At 41.1% G+C, this 16,531-nt stretch overlaps 1 protein-coding gene across 1 annotated transcript; it reads left to right on the top strand.

Moving 5' to 3' along the window:
- The first annotated feature begins 305 nt into the window (after positions 1-305).
- On the top strand, positions 306-15,902 carry rps6ka4 (ribosomal protein S6 kinase, polypeptide 4). The gene is made up of 18 exons (XM_033644764.2): positions 306-1,276; positions 2,945-3,016; positions 3,479-3,546; positions 5,119-5,269; positions 5,477-5,592; positions 7,220-7,327; positions 7,445-7,525; positions 8,964-9,067; positions 9,310-9,460; positions 9,568-9,729; positions 10,302-10,427; positions 11,048-11,181; positions 11,293-11,386; positions 11,539-11,709; positions 13,878-14,069; positions 14,158-14,317; positions 15,007-15,170; positions 15,266-15,902. The coding sequence occupies exons 1-18, from the start codon at positions 1,189-1,191 to the stop codon at positions 15,482-15,484; spliced, it is 2,361 nt and encodes a 786-aa protein (XP_033500655.1). The 5' UTR covers positions 306-1,188; the 3' UTR covers positions 15,485-15,902.
- Positions 15,903-16,531: the final 629 nt, after the last annotated feature.

Here is a 16,531-nt window from a genome sequence, read left to right as displayed (position 1 = left end):
CCCTTGCCCCCTCATAAATAACAAACAGTCCCTAAGTATTTGCATACATGTCAACTGTAGGTCTTTAACAGTAACTAAATTCTGAGGGCCCCCAAACACTCTTATGAGCCAGTGTTTAAAGCCATCTGGACATTCATGTTAAATTATTTAGTCTTATATGCTGAAAAAATGTCCATCATTTATCTTTGATTCATTATAAGTGTGTGGGGAAAAAAATAAATCACCTATTACCGTTATTAAAACAATATCTAATCTAACCAGGGTCTCCTGAGGTCAACGTCGCTCCGCCCACATCGAGTGTTCACGTGACCGACCGTCGCCCAGGTTGTGTCGAAAGCATCCTGGTGTTAGCAGTTAGCTACCCGCTGACAAAAACACAAACTAAGGCATGAATATTTTTACAACGCGCGAACTATTAACGCGGCTCTAGCGGAGACAAAGAAGACAAGGACCTACCCACACCCCACTTTCCAACATGGTTTGATAGCTGGCATGTGAAGAGGCCAGTTAACGTAGCTAACTATTAGCGCTAGCTAACGTTCAAACTTTGACGGGCAGCAGCAACAATTCGCTAGCTAGCTGCTAGTTTGATTGACTACAACCATTCCGGCTAGCCAGGTAACACCTTGTTATTGTAGCAGGTATGCTAACTAATTAGCATCTCGTGTGTGTACTGAGTAATAACGCGTTTTTTTGATCAGCCATTTAAAACTAGCGTTATTACTAAGTAACGTCCGCTAACTGATCAATAATGACTGCTGTTGAGCGGCTAATGCTAACGTTAGCGGTTTAAACTTCACTGTAACTAACACACAATTACGCAGTGTTAGTGCTGATTATCTTTGTCCCAGCTAATAGTGAAATTAGGCGAACAGCAGCTACTGAACAGCTGTAACCTGAAAAGCTACGCGTCTGTGTTTTCTTATTGATTCGGCCAATCACATGAGATAAATAATGCTAAACACCAGGATGTCAAACGCATGGGGATTAACGTTAAGGCAGCAGTATTTTGTAGAAAACACAGCTGTCCGGTCATTTCGGTAATCCTTGTTTTCCTCATCATGCGGCTTCAGTAGATGTTTGTAATTGCTGAGAGTTGAGTTTAACGTCTTGTATCTGCCAACACATTTGGCTACGTAGTTCACCGTAAACAGACTGTATAGGCTAGAGTCTACTTTTCTTTAAGTTATGCCTGGGGACGCATCAGATAGTAGCGATGACTCCGATACCAAAACAAATGAAAAGGCCTGCACCGTCAAGCATCAAATCACCAATGGTAAGTCAATTATACTGCTTATAACTACGAATATAAACCCCCCTGCACACTGCAGTTCACTCAGTCTATTAAAATGTATAATTGTTTAATAGCTGAGGCTCTGTCAGAGTTAGAAATGACCACATGTAGTCATGTCTGAGACTGGAGGTTATGGTCTATGTTTGCTTCTCCACATATAAATACAAACAATTAGAAACAATTAAAAGTATGATGCAGATCAACACAACCCCATTTAATCCAAATCACACACAAAATTGGATTCTTAATACAAATACTTTATGCTAGGTATTTTTTTTACTACTGTATTGTGTTGCGTGTTTTAGTCACCCATTGTATGTGGTTCTCAAATGATGTGCCGTGATGCTAATCCAGGTATTCCATGGGAATTTGTGATCACCACACATGCAACTGGACCTTTACAAAAACTTATGAATGAAATTTTGATTTTAGACAACCATTCACACTCACATTCACACCTACGGGCAATTCAGAGTCACCAATTCACCTAACATGCACGTCTTTGGATTGTGGGAGTACCCGGAGAAAACCCGCACTGACACGGGGAGAACATGCAAACTCGGCACAGAAGGAACCAGGAACCCTCTTGCTGTGAGGCAGCAGTGCTAACCACTGCACAACAGTGCCGCCGAGCTGTGATTTATTTATTTGTCGCCACTCACGTGTGGAAATTATAAGTATGTGACACATTAAAAGCCCTGGTTGGCAGCCAGTGTGAGAGATGATAACATGTAAAAAGAGAAAGCCGTGAGTGGGACAATTAATCGCTTTATTGTACGGAGCAAATTACAGCAAAGCACCAGCAAAGATGACCTACTAGCGAAAGAAAAGAAAAAAACACTGATGTAGATAATGGATTTTTTATCCTTCAGTTTACACCCAAGTAATTCATTTCACACGATCTTACCCACCCATGTGCCAAGCTTCCTGAGCATCTGTGTGTCACACCAGAGCAGCTTGTGGATGGGTGCACTGCCTTTTAATGAACTTGGTTCAATTGGTCTGAAATCTAGACCGAAAAAAAAACCCACCTGTTGTTGTCTTATAGTTTGTTTATGGACATTATATGTATCCTTAAATAGAATGCACGGTGTAAATCTTTAAAGATAGTCTGTACTGAATGGCATAAGGCAGAGAACTGCTGCTGTAGTGTACTCCCTCAGTTGCTGAAAACTTCTGGTTAGTTGCAGATAAACTGCAATCAGTGCTGTCATCAGCTGTCAAAGGAGCAATGTATTACCATGCTTAATTGATAGGGGTGTAGACAGTGACTGAAGTGCAACAACCTCTGAATCTATAGAGAGCAGTGCAGCTGACAACATTCTTCTAAGCTGTAACACAGTGAGTCATCGGAACAATCAAGTACACGTTTGTATTAAAATATTTTTTTTGTTACTGTGCTGTTAAGTGTTTCTCTTTCTGAAGAATGCAGAAAGTCAAACACGCTTTGAATCCATTCGGTTAAATTGACTCACAACTAAATTATGCCACCTCTTAAAGTTTCACAGCTGTTTCAGAATAAGAGATGCCAGTGCAAATTGTGAAATGTGTCTGCCTGGCGTTTTAAAACAAAAGTGTCTGTGTTTGCAGGGCTCTGAAATGAAGCATATACTGCATGTTTTGATCATGATATTTTTGTTTTGCCACTAGCTAACCTCACAGGTCACACCGAGAGGGTCGGCATGGAGAACTTTGAGTTGCTCAAAGTCTTGGGCACTGGAGGTAAGTTTCCACGTCAACATGAAATATATGAAATATAACTGTAGTTGTAGTCAAACCTGATGGAAAAACTTGAGTAAGATGTCAGTATGAGATATTCCAATTATCAGACAGGATTAATTTCCCTGCCATGGTTAAATAACTCAAGGGCAACAAAGTGTTTGTAATTGGTATGTGTAGACTGTGAGGAGAAAATGTCCCTGATGACTTAAATGCTGTGGTAAAACATTTTTTACATTCATATCATGAATTTGGGAGTTGCAAATGATCAAGGCAGTAGTATCTGAATGTTTATAAGACAGGCTGTCGATGTCTCTGTTATTAGATCTCATCCACAATGAATACCTATGAGAGATCTGAGAAGCTGTGGTGTGCAGTTTGCATATATTCCACTTCAGTTTCACTTTTGTGCTAGAAAGTGAAGTCATGAACGATTGGATGAAATGTTTGTTTGTCTTTGTCTAGCTTATGGAAAAGTGTTTTTGGTCAGGAAAAACACCGGTCACGATGTGGGCCAGCTGTACGCTATGAAGGTGAGACCATATGTCTAAGATATTAAACTAAATGTGATCACAGACAGGTTGGTTAGACCCTGTTTACATTTTTTTAAGAAATGCATTTTGGTGATCTGAACACGAGTGGACAGCTGAAACCCATAGCCATTCACGCCTGCGTCTATAATGCGTCTCCAGCTGACCACGTCTGTTCACATATTGTCACTGCCTACGTCACTTGCACTCGAAGGTCAAAGGGCTGTTATTATGTCTACAGCCTTTCATGTCGTGTTAGCAGTTGTGTCAGTGCAGCTGGAGATATTATTGTCAGCAGAATCCACACATATCCCTCCATGGGGCACAACGATGGATGGTCAAGCAAGTCTTTGTCCAAATCATTGTAAAACAGGCAAGTTATGTCACCAAAACAACCACCACGCCCTGCACTGATGACGTATTCTGCTGTGACGTCCTTGTCAGGGACACATCAGGACGCATTAGCTCTTAAGCACTATTCGGACGGGATTAGTTTAATGTGGAGACGTGGGGTAAAGTAATTTTTACCAGGGATTTTAGTTCCGTCCGAACGTGCCATGTCTGTAATCATTATGGATAATATCAGTAAACATTACGGCTGCTTTTATCTTCTGTAAAACGGTCCGGAGTCACGTCCTATTTACAATAATTTTTCCGCCTTTACAACTAGTTTTCCGCGTTTTTTCGATGATGGAGGCGCTTGAAGAAGCGTTGGGTGTTGTCGGCAGTGGTGCTAGTGGACATTCTTCTAATGATCGCATAGCCCTATGTGGGAGACCAATCATAAGGTCGAGAAGAAAGCACTTTTCAGAGCCACCAGACTTCTGGTTGTGTTAGGTAGGCCTAATATAAATCCATATTGCTAATCGTTGTGTACACACAATCCTGATCATGGGCAATATTTCATATTGGGCTGATCATTAATTATTATTATCCTTCAATTGATGCTTACAGGAAGCAACGTAGCACGCACATGCTGACAGGGAGGTGACGCCAGGGGGCAAACCGAGTTACCACTCCCATCTCTGGTAGAATTACGGAGATTTCTTGTCCCGTGCGAATCGGATATTTATATTACAGACATCCTGTGGTAAATTGACATTAGTCCACATCCCTGTGTAAAACTAATCCTGTCTGGTACTTTACACTACCAAAGATAAGTAGTCAGATGCGTCCCAGACACTTCGGCGGTTGTTTAAACTTGTATTTAGCGCTGTACACTTGTGATCCGATAGCCAAGACACATTTTAAAACCAAGTGTAAACAGGGTCTCTGATTTAGATAAAAGAAAATAATTCAAGGCGGGAAATCTTGTACAATCTTTTTCATGTAAAAGATTTACTGATTTGGCCTTTATTCAAAATATATTTGTGTACTTGCACAGAGAAAATTATATTGATGTGTCTGAAGCAGAGTTGTCTCACAGGCAGATAATATTATGTACATGATGTCTTTTTTAGCTGCTGTATTGATAGACACGTTGTTCTATCAAGGTTGTCTCGATTTTCCTGGTGTTGACTTAATATGCTGATGGGAAGGTTATTTACAGTAACTTCATTTTGATGACTACCCCAGGTGTTAAAAAAAGCAGCCATCGTTCAAAAGGCAAAGACAACAGAACACACTCGCACTGAGAGGCAGGTGCTGGAGCACATCCGCCAGTCTCCTTTCCTGGTCACGCTCCACTATGCCTTTCAGACGCAGAGCAAACTACATCTCATCCTGGGTGAGTGATGGCACAATACAGCCTCATATGGAGAACTTTCTGTTTTCTCAGTCTCGCAGTGCTGAATAGATGTTCTCTTTATGTTTCTGTCTATTACCGTTTGTCTGTTGGTATTTTGTGCATAATGTGCATAATGTGTGTTGTGTGTAATTTTTGTACCATGTCTATTCAAGCTCCCTGTGTATTTGCCTGTGTGTGTGAGTACAGACTACGTGAGCGGTGGGGAGATGTTCACTCATTTGTACCAGCGGGATCACTTTCCTGAGGAGGCGGTGCGGATTTATATCGGGGAAATCATCCTGGCTCTGGAGCACCTGCACAAGGTGGGTGTCCCTTCTTCCAGCTCCATAACTTAAAGCTACATTTATCCATTTGTGGAAACCAGGGAGCAGAAGGAAGACAATGCAAACTTACAGAGACACTGCACCAACCTATCACCTTATATATTGTTATGGCTGGTTTGTTGGAAAGCAGTTGCATAGTTACATACATATAGCAGACACAGAGCAACATTATCACCCAGTTGGAGTCCTGACAAACACAGGTGCTATTTTTAGTGGTCACCACCAACTCCTTGGTCAAAGGTACACTATGCAGGATTGTCAGTTACTGTTTGTAAACACACCAGCCAGTGAGAGTGAAAGTGAAAGCCAACCCCGGCTTTACTCTCGTTTGGTGTTTCGCTTCACTATATTTGCATGTTTTCGGCGTTGCGTCTATTGGAAGCCTACTGCTTTTGATGTGGCGCCTGGTTGCTGGTTCCTTTTTGTAAAACCCCGGCATCACCTGAGCATTGTAGGGATGCATGCCCATAAACGTTCTGAATACAGACAGCATAGTCTCTGCAGAAACATACAGCGCCATACTCTTACATTGGGTTATAAGTGGTTGAGAGGGATTTGTTGTGTGTGACTCTATACGTTGTTGTTTTTTTTAGGAAAATCCTGCTTAGTGTATCTTTAAATAATTGAACCTTTAACTGCAAAATGTTTGACTGTCTTCAGCAGATACTCGCTGACTTTGTCTGTCATTTGGTGCTGGGCAGGAAGTCCCCTTTGGGCTCTTAACGACCTGAAATCTCTTGCTCACTAAAGTGGTTACACAGTGGTTAATGTTAAAAAACGACTGTGGTTGTAAATGTTGCTCTAAATCCAGGTCAGCAACTTTGGCATTGAAAGATAGGCATGTTTTGTTTTTTTTAAATTGATGTGCACAAACCACAACATGGAAGTTGACAAAGAAGACAAACTAGATTCACACTGCATCTCTTGACATTATAAAACTTTCAAAATAATAGATTCTTGCAGGTTGTGTAAAAATCATCATTCACTCAGATTGTCCAAATTGGCTCAAAACAGCTGTTTATCCCTGTTGGCATAAAACATCCTAATCAATAAAGAATGCCACCCTTTGAAGCCAGCTTGCTATCTCAGCACAAAGCATTTTATATCTGTTTATTTAACCTTGATTCAGTCCTCAGTGTCGAGTACCTGGTGCTCCTTTTAACGTCGCCTCTATTGTGTATTGCGTTTTTATGTAAATGTGTTTTTATATGCTGTATCTGGATGTGATATGATATGTTTTAACCTGCCCCTTTAATAGCAGATAAATACACATAGACAAAGTCTCTTCTTCTTCTTCTTCTTCTTCTTCTTCACCCAAACAACATAACGTTGACTGTGATGCCTTGTTCCTTTGAATAGTATCAAATAACACCAGCTATGCAACAGCACCCTTGGTGATTAGTATTCTCATTTCCTGAGGTAATGTTGCAGTTAAGGGTTGCACTTTAGATTGTGTTGCTGTTTGGACAGTTGTTTGCTTTGACAAGATAAAAACTACTGAATAGAGTTGGGTCAGATTGATACTGCGTACCATCTCTGCTCACACAATCCTGCACTTACCAAGAATGTAACTAGAAAGTTTTCACTTTTGTTTTGTTTTGTTCAGCTTGGCATCGTGTACCGAGACATCAAATTGGAAAACATTCTTCTTGACAGTGACGGCCATGTGGTATTGACAGATTTTGGGCTCAGCAAGGAGTTTCTGGAAGAAGAGGTATGTCAGCACAAAGCAAAAAATCTATACATATGGATGAAGATCATGACAACTTTTTGTTCATATAAAATTTGTTTTTATCATAATACTTTTATCTTCTCCGTCTCCCCATTACAGAAGGAAAGGACGTACTCTTTCTGTGGTACCATTGAGTACATGGCACCTGAAATCATCAGGGGGAAATCTGGGCATGGCAAGGTAAATATATTTTGGTGAGACAGTAAGCGCTGTTGTTCAGTGCTCATATATTTTGGTAATGTTCAAGATTTTAAGTGGTGACAGGTGAGGAGCTGGTAAATTGCAGTCAAAGACTTAGGGCCCTATTTAAATGATCTGTAGCTCATGGTCTGAAGTGTTGTGTGCAAGTGCATTTAGGGCGTGTCCAACCACTTTTGCTGGTTAAATGGTGCATAATCTGGGCGTAAACAGAGGCCCGCAGGGCAAAGGGGTTGTATGTGGTCTCTTAATTAATCATAGGTGTGTTTTGGGCGTAACTTGAATTCAAGAGTGAAGGAGGACTTTGAAGAGGCTTAAAAGTTTCTTAAACAGAAGAGAAAATGGTGGAAGTAAAGACTAAAGACAAAACACAAAGAGGTATGAGAAATATTCTCCAAACGCTGGATGACAGTGAGCAAATGAAATAAAACAGATTAGATTGTGCGAGGATAATATGTGTGGTTGATGTCATTCGGGATACACACACATTTCCCACCTAACACTATACCACCGGAAATAAAATGATCACAATACTAAAATATTTGGAAAACTGGAAAAGTGCAGCAGTGATGACTTTGGTCTGTCTCAACCTTCCATCAGCAGAGTAATCACACTAACAATGACAACACTTTCATAGTCAGCAGTTCATTTCATCTCCACTGGGTGTCCACACCTTGTAGACTCACAAAAGGGCGTGTCTGTGACAACCAATCACATCTGTTAAAAGAATGTGTCTTACCTAAACCACACCTCCTCACTAAGGTAAAAGTTTCTATCCCTTTCTTGCTCAGAGTTGCTATGAAAACCTTTCTAAGTCACTCCTAAGCTAGGACTAAGTTAGGAGATTTGGAAAATGGGAGAGTAATGCAGTGAGAGCAGTAATGCACTGCAGCCAATATGGCAGCAAAACTAAAAACTAGTTATAAACTTGATGGAAGAAACAGAACTTAACTTTTAGCTTCTGAAACAGTCAGTGAAGTTACTCTGCTCCTCATGTATAAATGTGCACAGCATGTATCTTTATGTGCAGTCGGACAGCAGCTCTGCTCTCTGCTATGTTCACATTTTAAAGAATGTCATTAAGATTTTCCTTATTAATTACATATTATTTCACCCACCTGCAACCCATCCACGCACTTTAATGCTGTAAGCGTAATGACTTTGGTAACTGTGGTGCCTACCCATGGCATGTAAAAGTCTATAAATAACATCTACTTTGAATACTTTGAATACGGTCTGAGCTAAGACTCATACATTAGATCAAAGATAAGATTGACATCTATGGTTATTGAAGGCAACCAGTATCATAACAGACAACACAGGTTCCACTGAATAAATACACAATGGGTGCCTTATCTGCTTTTGTTTTGTGCTCTTTCTTTTATGTAATGTTTTTTTGTTTACCTGTCTTCTTCTTCAGTCTGTAGATTGGTGGAGCCTTGGGATCCTGATGTTTGAGCTTCTGACGGGAGCATCTCCGTTTACCTTGGAGGGGGAGAGGAACTCCCAGAGTGAGGTGTCAAAGTGAGTGCAGTTGACTCCATCTTCTTTGAACATGTATTCAAATGATCAACCTTCCTTATTCTCAGGTCGTAACAGTTATCTCAGGCATTATACCGTCTCTCATTAATCAATCCAACACACGTTGTAATTATACATGTGGTTATTCTTTACACAGAGCAGTTCTTAAAGCTGCTCTATGAGGGTACTATGTTAACAAAATTATTTTATTTCACTGACCATCTCCCCCACCTGTCTTCTGTCAGACGTATTTTGCGCTGTGATCCACCGTTCCCCTCTATGATTGGATCCACTGCTCAGGACCTGCTGAGGAAGCTGTTGGTGAAAGATCCCCACAAGAGGCTGGGCTCTGGACCGCGTGGGTCTGAAGACATCAAAGCACATCCCTTTTTCAAGGTCCTTTCTACCTCAACTGCCAGTCATTCACATTCTCTCTTTCCCTGCCTGTCACCTCTTTGCATTCATCCATAACTCTTCCCTTCTGCTTTTTTGTTTCGTAACAGGGACTGAACTGGGCCGACCTAGCACAGAAGAAGGTGCAAAGTCCGTTCAAGCCAGAGCTGAAGAGCGAACTCGACGTGGGGAACTTTGCTGAGGAGTTCACCGGGATGGATCCCGTCTACTCTCCGGCGAGCACGCCGCCAAGCACTGACCGCCTGTTCCAGGTTGGTCCTTACTTTCTCAACCTTGACCCTCATAATTGGGATTTTCAAAATAAATTACCTTTAACCACCATCTGAAAATAATCCATTAAGTAAGTAAAGCATTTTTTATGTAGCGCTTTGTATAATACACAGTGAGAAAGTGCTTCACAAACACAAAAACATAAATGAACAAATAAATAAAGTAAAATTAAAATTACAGAAGCCGTTGAAACAGTCCAAAGATTCAGCAAATGAGATCACCTGGGGAAGATAGTTGAAGAGGGTTGGGGCTAAAACAGCAAAGGCGCCATAACTTTGTTAAGCAGTTTGAGTTGGGGATGGACAAAAAAGGATCAGAGTGGTTGAGAATTAGAATAAGGAACGAAGAGATCAGAAATGTAACTGGGGTCAAGGTCATGCAGTGTAAGCCAGTGGAGGGATGCAAGAACAGGGGTACTGTGAGAATGATGGCTAGCTGTAGTTAAAAGCCTGTCAGCTGCGTGTGTGGTTTTAGGCACTCTGTTTTCTCTCTCCTTCTTATAGCAGACTATTCAAAGTCTACTACGCCTAACATTACCTCTCTGTTCTTTCAGGGTTACTCCTTTATTGCTCCCTCCATCCTGTTCAACAAGAACGCGGTCATGGGAGACTTTGTGCAATCCCAGATTGGTGCTGAGCGTCCTGCTTCAGCCTCTGTCCAGCGCAGTGCAATGTTAGAGGTACGACTCTTGAACCAGCTGATCTTGACTCATAAAGCCATTTTTGGTTTAAAGTGGGTATTAGTTGTTGCTTTATGGTAGAGAGGCAGTAATCTAGGTAGAAGTAAAACAGCATTTAAAAATACTCAGCAGTGTTTGTTAATAAGGGCAGACAGGAAGGAAGAGAGGAAGAGAAACTAGTTCATTTAGCCTAGTCGAGCAAAATTAACCAAGGTTGTCTGACCTTATTGCGCACCATGTTTTGTCGCATTTTGTCGAAGGCTAGGTAATGTTAAAGAAATATCACAATTATGAGGAGACTGTTTGATAGCATTTAGATTATTGTAGCATCTGTTTCAATCCTACAGTATGCAAGGATAGATGTTGATGACAATCAGGGTTTCATATGAGTGTAAATGTATCTTTATATAAATCTAAACATGGTTCTCTGAAGCAGACCTTTCTCAGTGCATAAATACTGACTTTGGGGTTGTATCTCATTTTGGTCGGTGCACATCAAAATCCTTCTTACACTGCTGGAAGCTATGTCCTATTGCACAAGGAAAAGACAAACAAACTCAGCACGTCTCGCTTAAATAACAGCTCAGTGTGACTCATGCCATCATCCCTTCTTTGTTCAGGAATCCCAGTTTTTTCAGCACTATGAGCTGTGTCTTCACGGGCCGCCCCTCGGCGAAGGTAGTTTCTCGGTGTGCAGGAAGTGCCGACACAAGCAGACCGGCCACGAGTATGCTGTCAAGATCGTCAGCCGCAGGTGAGTTCAGATGCTGCTACACTGTGATAGTAAGAGGTTTGAGTTTGTGTGCTCACTGAACCATCTGACTGTATAAGTCTTGTTGTTAACTGACTGTGCTGACTGTGTTAGAATGGAGGCAAACAGCCAGAGGGAGATCGCTGCTTTGAGGCAATGTGAGAGTCACCCAAATATCGTCAAGCTCTATGAAGTCTATACTGATCAGGTACAGTGGAGGAAACCCACATAGGGTGACATGTACAGTTACATAACATTAACAGATTAAATCATGAAGATACTGTATGTTCTTTCAAGGATGGAAACTTCAGCAATGTGGGACAACAAAAGAATCTCGTAAACTTTTCTCTTCTCTCTCAGTACCACACATATTTAGTGATGGAGCTTCTGCGAGGTGGCGAGTTGCTGGAAAGAATCAAGAGGAAAAAACTCTTTGGAGAGGCGGAGGCCAGTCAGCTGTTACAGAGCCTGGTGTCAGCCGTCAGCTTCATGCACGAGGCGGGAGTCGTGCACAGAGACCTCAAACCAGAGGTGAGCTGGGCTTTAATGGCTTGATTCATTCCTCAGAACAGCTGTTCTCAAACTTTTTCCAGTTTTAAATTGTTTCTCAGCCAATACCCCCTGACCAGCACAAAACATTTTTGGTAGACGTGAATGCCATATAATACACACAGTCTCTCATTGGAAAAAAAAAGACCCAAAATCATGACCACACGTTTTCCTGCTTACCTATAGTGCTTTCTATTAAAGCTAGATTGTTCTGGTGTGAGATGCCGAGTGTTGGAGATATCGGCTGTAGAGATGTCTGCCTTCTCTCCAGTATAATGGAACTAGATGGCACTCGGCTTGTGGTGCTCAAAGTGCCAACAAATACATTTGAGAAACTCAACAACAATGTCTGTTTCCAGAAGTCATGACCTGGTTACTCAAGATAATCCACAAAACTTTGTGTGAGCAGTTTCATGTAGGAACTATTTTCTTTCTTTGAACTGCACTCTCCAACAGTACCACCGCACAGAAGGAAGTGTGCATCTACTCATAGATGAGAGGCTCGTGCTCCTGACAGCATGGCTGAGGTGGTGTTGGTGCTAGGTGAGCTAGCAGGAGATGCATGCTTCCTTCTGCGTGGTGATATGGTTTGTGGGTGTAATTCGGTAGAAAGAAAATAGTTTCTACATTAAACTACTGACAACAAGGTCTGTTGATTATCTTGAGTAACCGGGTCATGATTTCTGGAAAGAGACATTGCTGTTGAGTTTTTCAAATGTATTTTTTCTAGACTTTAAGCACCACGAGCCGAGTGCCATCTAGTTCCATTATATTTGAGCGAAGGCAGACATCTCTACTGTGGCTATTTCCAACACAGCAACTCCCACCAAAACAATCAAGATTGATTAATAGCACTACAGGTAAGAGGAAAATGATGTATTTTTGCTTTTGGGGTGGACTGTCCTGTTAAAACTTGCCTGTGAAAAATATCCCACCTATTATAATAGAAAAACTAAAACTAAACTGAATTAAAAAACAAAAATTCAAATGAAATAAAAATAAAAACTAATTAAAAATACAAAACTATAATAACTCTGGTGCACATGCATGTATAATTCTGCTCATATTAAAACATCAGTCCAAACTCATTACATCCATAATTCTACCGTTTGACATTCTGTTGAAATTAAAAATACATTTCAGTAATTAAAAAATGAAACTTTTTCCAGATAAGTTAGATGTTAGAAAGGAAGCCATGGCATGTGGAATTACTGGCCCAAGTAATATGATGAGAGAGAGAATTAGTGAGAACGAGAACAGACTGAAGTTTTAATTGTCTCAGTATTATTCCACTGTGAGCTGCATGTGTCCTGTGTACCCTCAGGAAATCTGGTCCACGCTGGCTGAATATGTCATAAGTGACCACTTTGATGTGTGGGGACGTTAGTGTGGGTACTTTGCAGCATTACCGCACATGATTTAATCAAGGTAAACGCAGTGGACAACAGTGCATAATGTCTCCACTGCGGTGCAGCACTTTTCAAAATGAAGGCTGCAGATTTATCACACACATATCCTGCCGTCTTCAGATGGCTGTGGGATTTAATTAACTGAAGGAGAGGGCTTTCATATAGTATAAAGCAGCTGTGAATGACAGATAGTGGTAAGAATCACCCATTAACTTTCAGTTCTGCGCAGAGACGCCTGTCGTAATCGCATAAACTTTTATTTTTGATGCCAATCTAAATGCTTTTACTGGTGGGAGCGTTTTTAATTAAAATGGTTTATCTACATTATTCCATAATTCCTGCACATTCTGCTAAAGCATTGAGTTTGTGCTTGTTGACAGAATCACCAAATGATGAATCATGGTCAGATGAGTGTTGTGGAAATAGCTGTTGTCCTACGGCATCTAATCTCATTTTCACCACAATATCAACAACTAATTTTGCCTCATTTAAATAAAACTCCCATCTGTTTGCCCTCTACTCCTACCTTTGCACCACATGTGCTGCGATGGGCACAAAAATGTCATACACACAGGCAATGCATTCATTGAGCTCAGAATCACATACTTGCAGTTTTCAGCAGTGGTTCTAGTATTTAGTGTTTAGTACTCTTTGTTCTGTCAGAAAATTTGGAGCCCTGGGTGTAAAAAGTTGGGAAAAATAAGAGAGGACAATGATTGATCTTATTTGTTTCCCTTGCAGAATGTGCTCTTCGCAGATGAGGGGGAGGACTCCATGCTCAAAGTAATAGATTTTGGATTTGCCCGTCTGTGCCCCGCAGGCAGCGCCCCCCTGCAGACTCCCTGCTTCACGCTGCAGTACGCTGCACCTGAACTTTTTGAGAGTGCAGGATACGACAAAGCCTGCGACCTCTGGAGTCTCGGGGTCATCTTGGTAATTTAATCTAAAACCGCTGATTCGGTCGCATCAGTCGGTAAGGCAAACTGAAGTACTAATGAGTCTCTGCGTGTGTTTTCATCAGTACACCATGCTGTCAGGCCAGGTGCCATTTCAGAGCGAGCAGCGGGGGATGACCTCATCATATGCTGCTGACATCATGCAAAAGATTAAGGAGGGTGATTTCTCGTTGGACGGGGAGGCCTGGAAGGGCGTATCGGAGGATGCCAAAGAGCTCGTTAAAGGTATTTGATGTAGTACGTTTGAAGTGACACATTTGCAGCTGGCTTTAGGAATTAGGGGCACATGACAAAACCAACATAGGACACAGTAGTGTTAGGCAGGTGTAAATAAAATTCAAAGCAGTTTGATATTAAGCCAAACACCAGATTGGAGCAGTATACTGAAGGTTGTTATTAGCAATGGCCATTTACCCTTCAGCTCTGTGGTGACCTTCCTTTCAGACAACTGCCACCTTATTTAGTGTAATGAGGACGTAATGTGTAGAGAACACCTCATTTTACCTTCATGAATCAGCCGTTCCTCTTTCAAAGAGGGCGACAGGTATAAAAAAAAAAAGGGTGTGTGGTGTTAGTGACTGTGGTCCATTTTGTGCCACCCTCGTCAGCTTCAGATTCAAAATGTATATTATATTTATAATATTTCTAATATTTTCTGTAACTAACCAACCAACTGCAGAGTAGACAATCTGCTTCCTTTTTACACTGGCACGTGCATGCCCAGTGTATGTAAATGGTCATGTGATATGTATTTTGAGGCGTGTTAGGCCCCGATCACACAGAAAGCATTTTAGCAGCTGGAGGCGCATTTTTGTAATTGTTTTTAGGGAGAATGAAGCTTTTTGCTTGTGGTTTTTGTGTTGCAACGCACCTCATGTTTCTTCGCTCTTTGACAATGTCCTCTATGTTTTAAGGCCTACTGACAGTGGACCCAGAAATGCGTCTCAAACTCTCTGATCTGAAAGAGAACAGCTGGCTGCAGGGCGGAGCATCCATGTCCACCACTCCTTTGTGCACTCCGGATGTGCTGGAGTCTAGTGGGCCTACTGTCCGCACCTATGTCAACGCCACCTACAAGGTAATGGTGTACAAAATTTGTTCTCAAAATAGATTAGTTCATGAACTTGATGTGTTTGATCATACTGTTCTTTGGTCCTATCTGTCTCTCACCAGGCTTTCAACCGTGGTAAGAGAGAGGGCTTCTTTCTGAAGAGTGTCGATAATGCTCCCCTCGCAAAACGCAGAAAGCTGAAGATGACAAGTACAGGTGTAGAGACCCGATGGAGTTCATCTTCTTCCTCCTCCTCTTCTTCCACATCCTCCTCTGCCTCTGCATCTGCAACAGCATCTAAAGCACAGCCAAAGCAAACTGTGACCCCAAAGCAGAGCTAGCCTAAACAGCCGGGGAGAGAACAGAAGGAAACGAAGAGGTATGAGCTTAAACTGGAGACAAGATGTCCTCCAGTGGTGATAGGGTCACTCCGTTCCAAAAAACCAACCTGACAAACCAAAAAACTGGTTTAGGTTAGTATTTCGCTTTCAATTTCAATTGAATTCCACCTTTTTACAGCAAAGCACCTTCGTTCATTATGCCCAAACTGTATTTTCCTTGAGCTAATGGAATAGAAGATGGTAGAAATCTAGTTTGGCATCTTTAAGATGTACAGAAATCTGTGGCCTTGAGAAAAATATTATTACTCAGTATTCACTCACCATAACATGGTGACATCACACACTAAAAGTTAAAAATGAGACATTTACTTGTTTTCACTGTGGGTAAGAAACAGTGCCTAGCTATATAGGGATAAAGGGAAAAAGGAGCCATAAATGAGCAGAAGCCATATACATATACATATATACAGCAAAGCAGTGAATATATCAATTGAGCCGTTGTGAATACACTCAAAGTTGCACATAGCAAATGAAAAGTCCTTCCAGGAATTTGTAGGCTCAGTTCTTTGTATCTTTGTAGATTGCATATAGTTATTTTGTATGGAGCCCCTAAAGTCCTGAAAGGTATTACTTTTTATCTTGTGTTTACAAGTTATTAACCTGTGGGAACAAGTTATTATTTTATTCGCACAAATTAGCCTGTTATCATCTGGAAACAAGTCATTTATCTTGTTTACCCAAGTTAGCCCATTACCTTGTGTGCATAAGTTATTATCTTTTGGGAACAATTTATTATCTTGTGTACAGAATTTATCATTTTGTGGGAACAAGTTATTAATTTTGTTCACACAACTTTTTATCTTGTGGGAACAAGCCATTATTTGTGAGCACAACTTGTCTGTTTTTATCTTGTGTTCACAAGATAATAACTTGTTCCCACAAGATAGTTCCTGAAAGATCATTTGTTCCCACAAGATTAGAACTTGTTCCCACAAGATAATAGCTTGTTTTTGCAAATAATAACTTGTTCCTTCAAGATAATTATTT

Source organism: Epinephelus lanceolatus, chromosome 11 (genome assembly GCF_041903045.1).
Source record: "Epinephelus lanceolatus isolate andai-2023 chromosome 11, ASM4190304v1, whole genome shotgun sequence".
In the NCBI taxonomy this organism is placed as follows: Eukaryota; Metazoa; Chordata; class Actinopteri; order Perciformes; family Serranidae; genus Epinephelus; species Epinephelus lanceolatus.
Note: the sequence above shows the minus strand (reverse complement) of the source record. Positions and strands in the feature narration are given on the sequence as shown.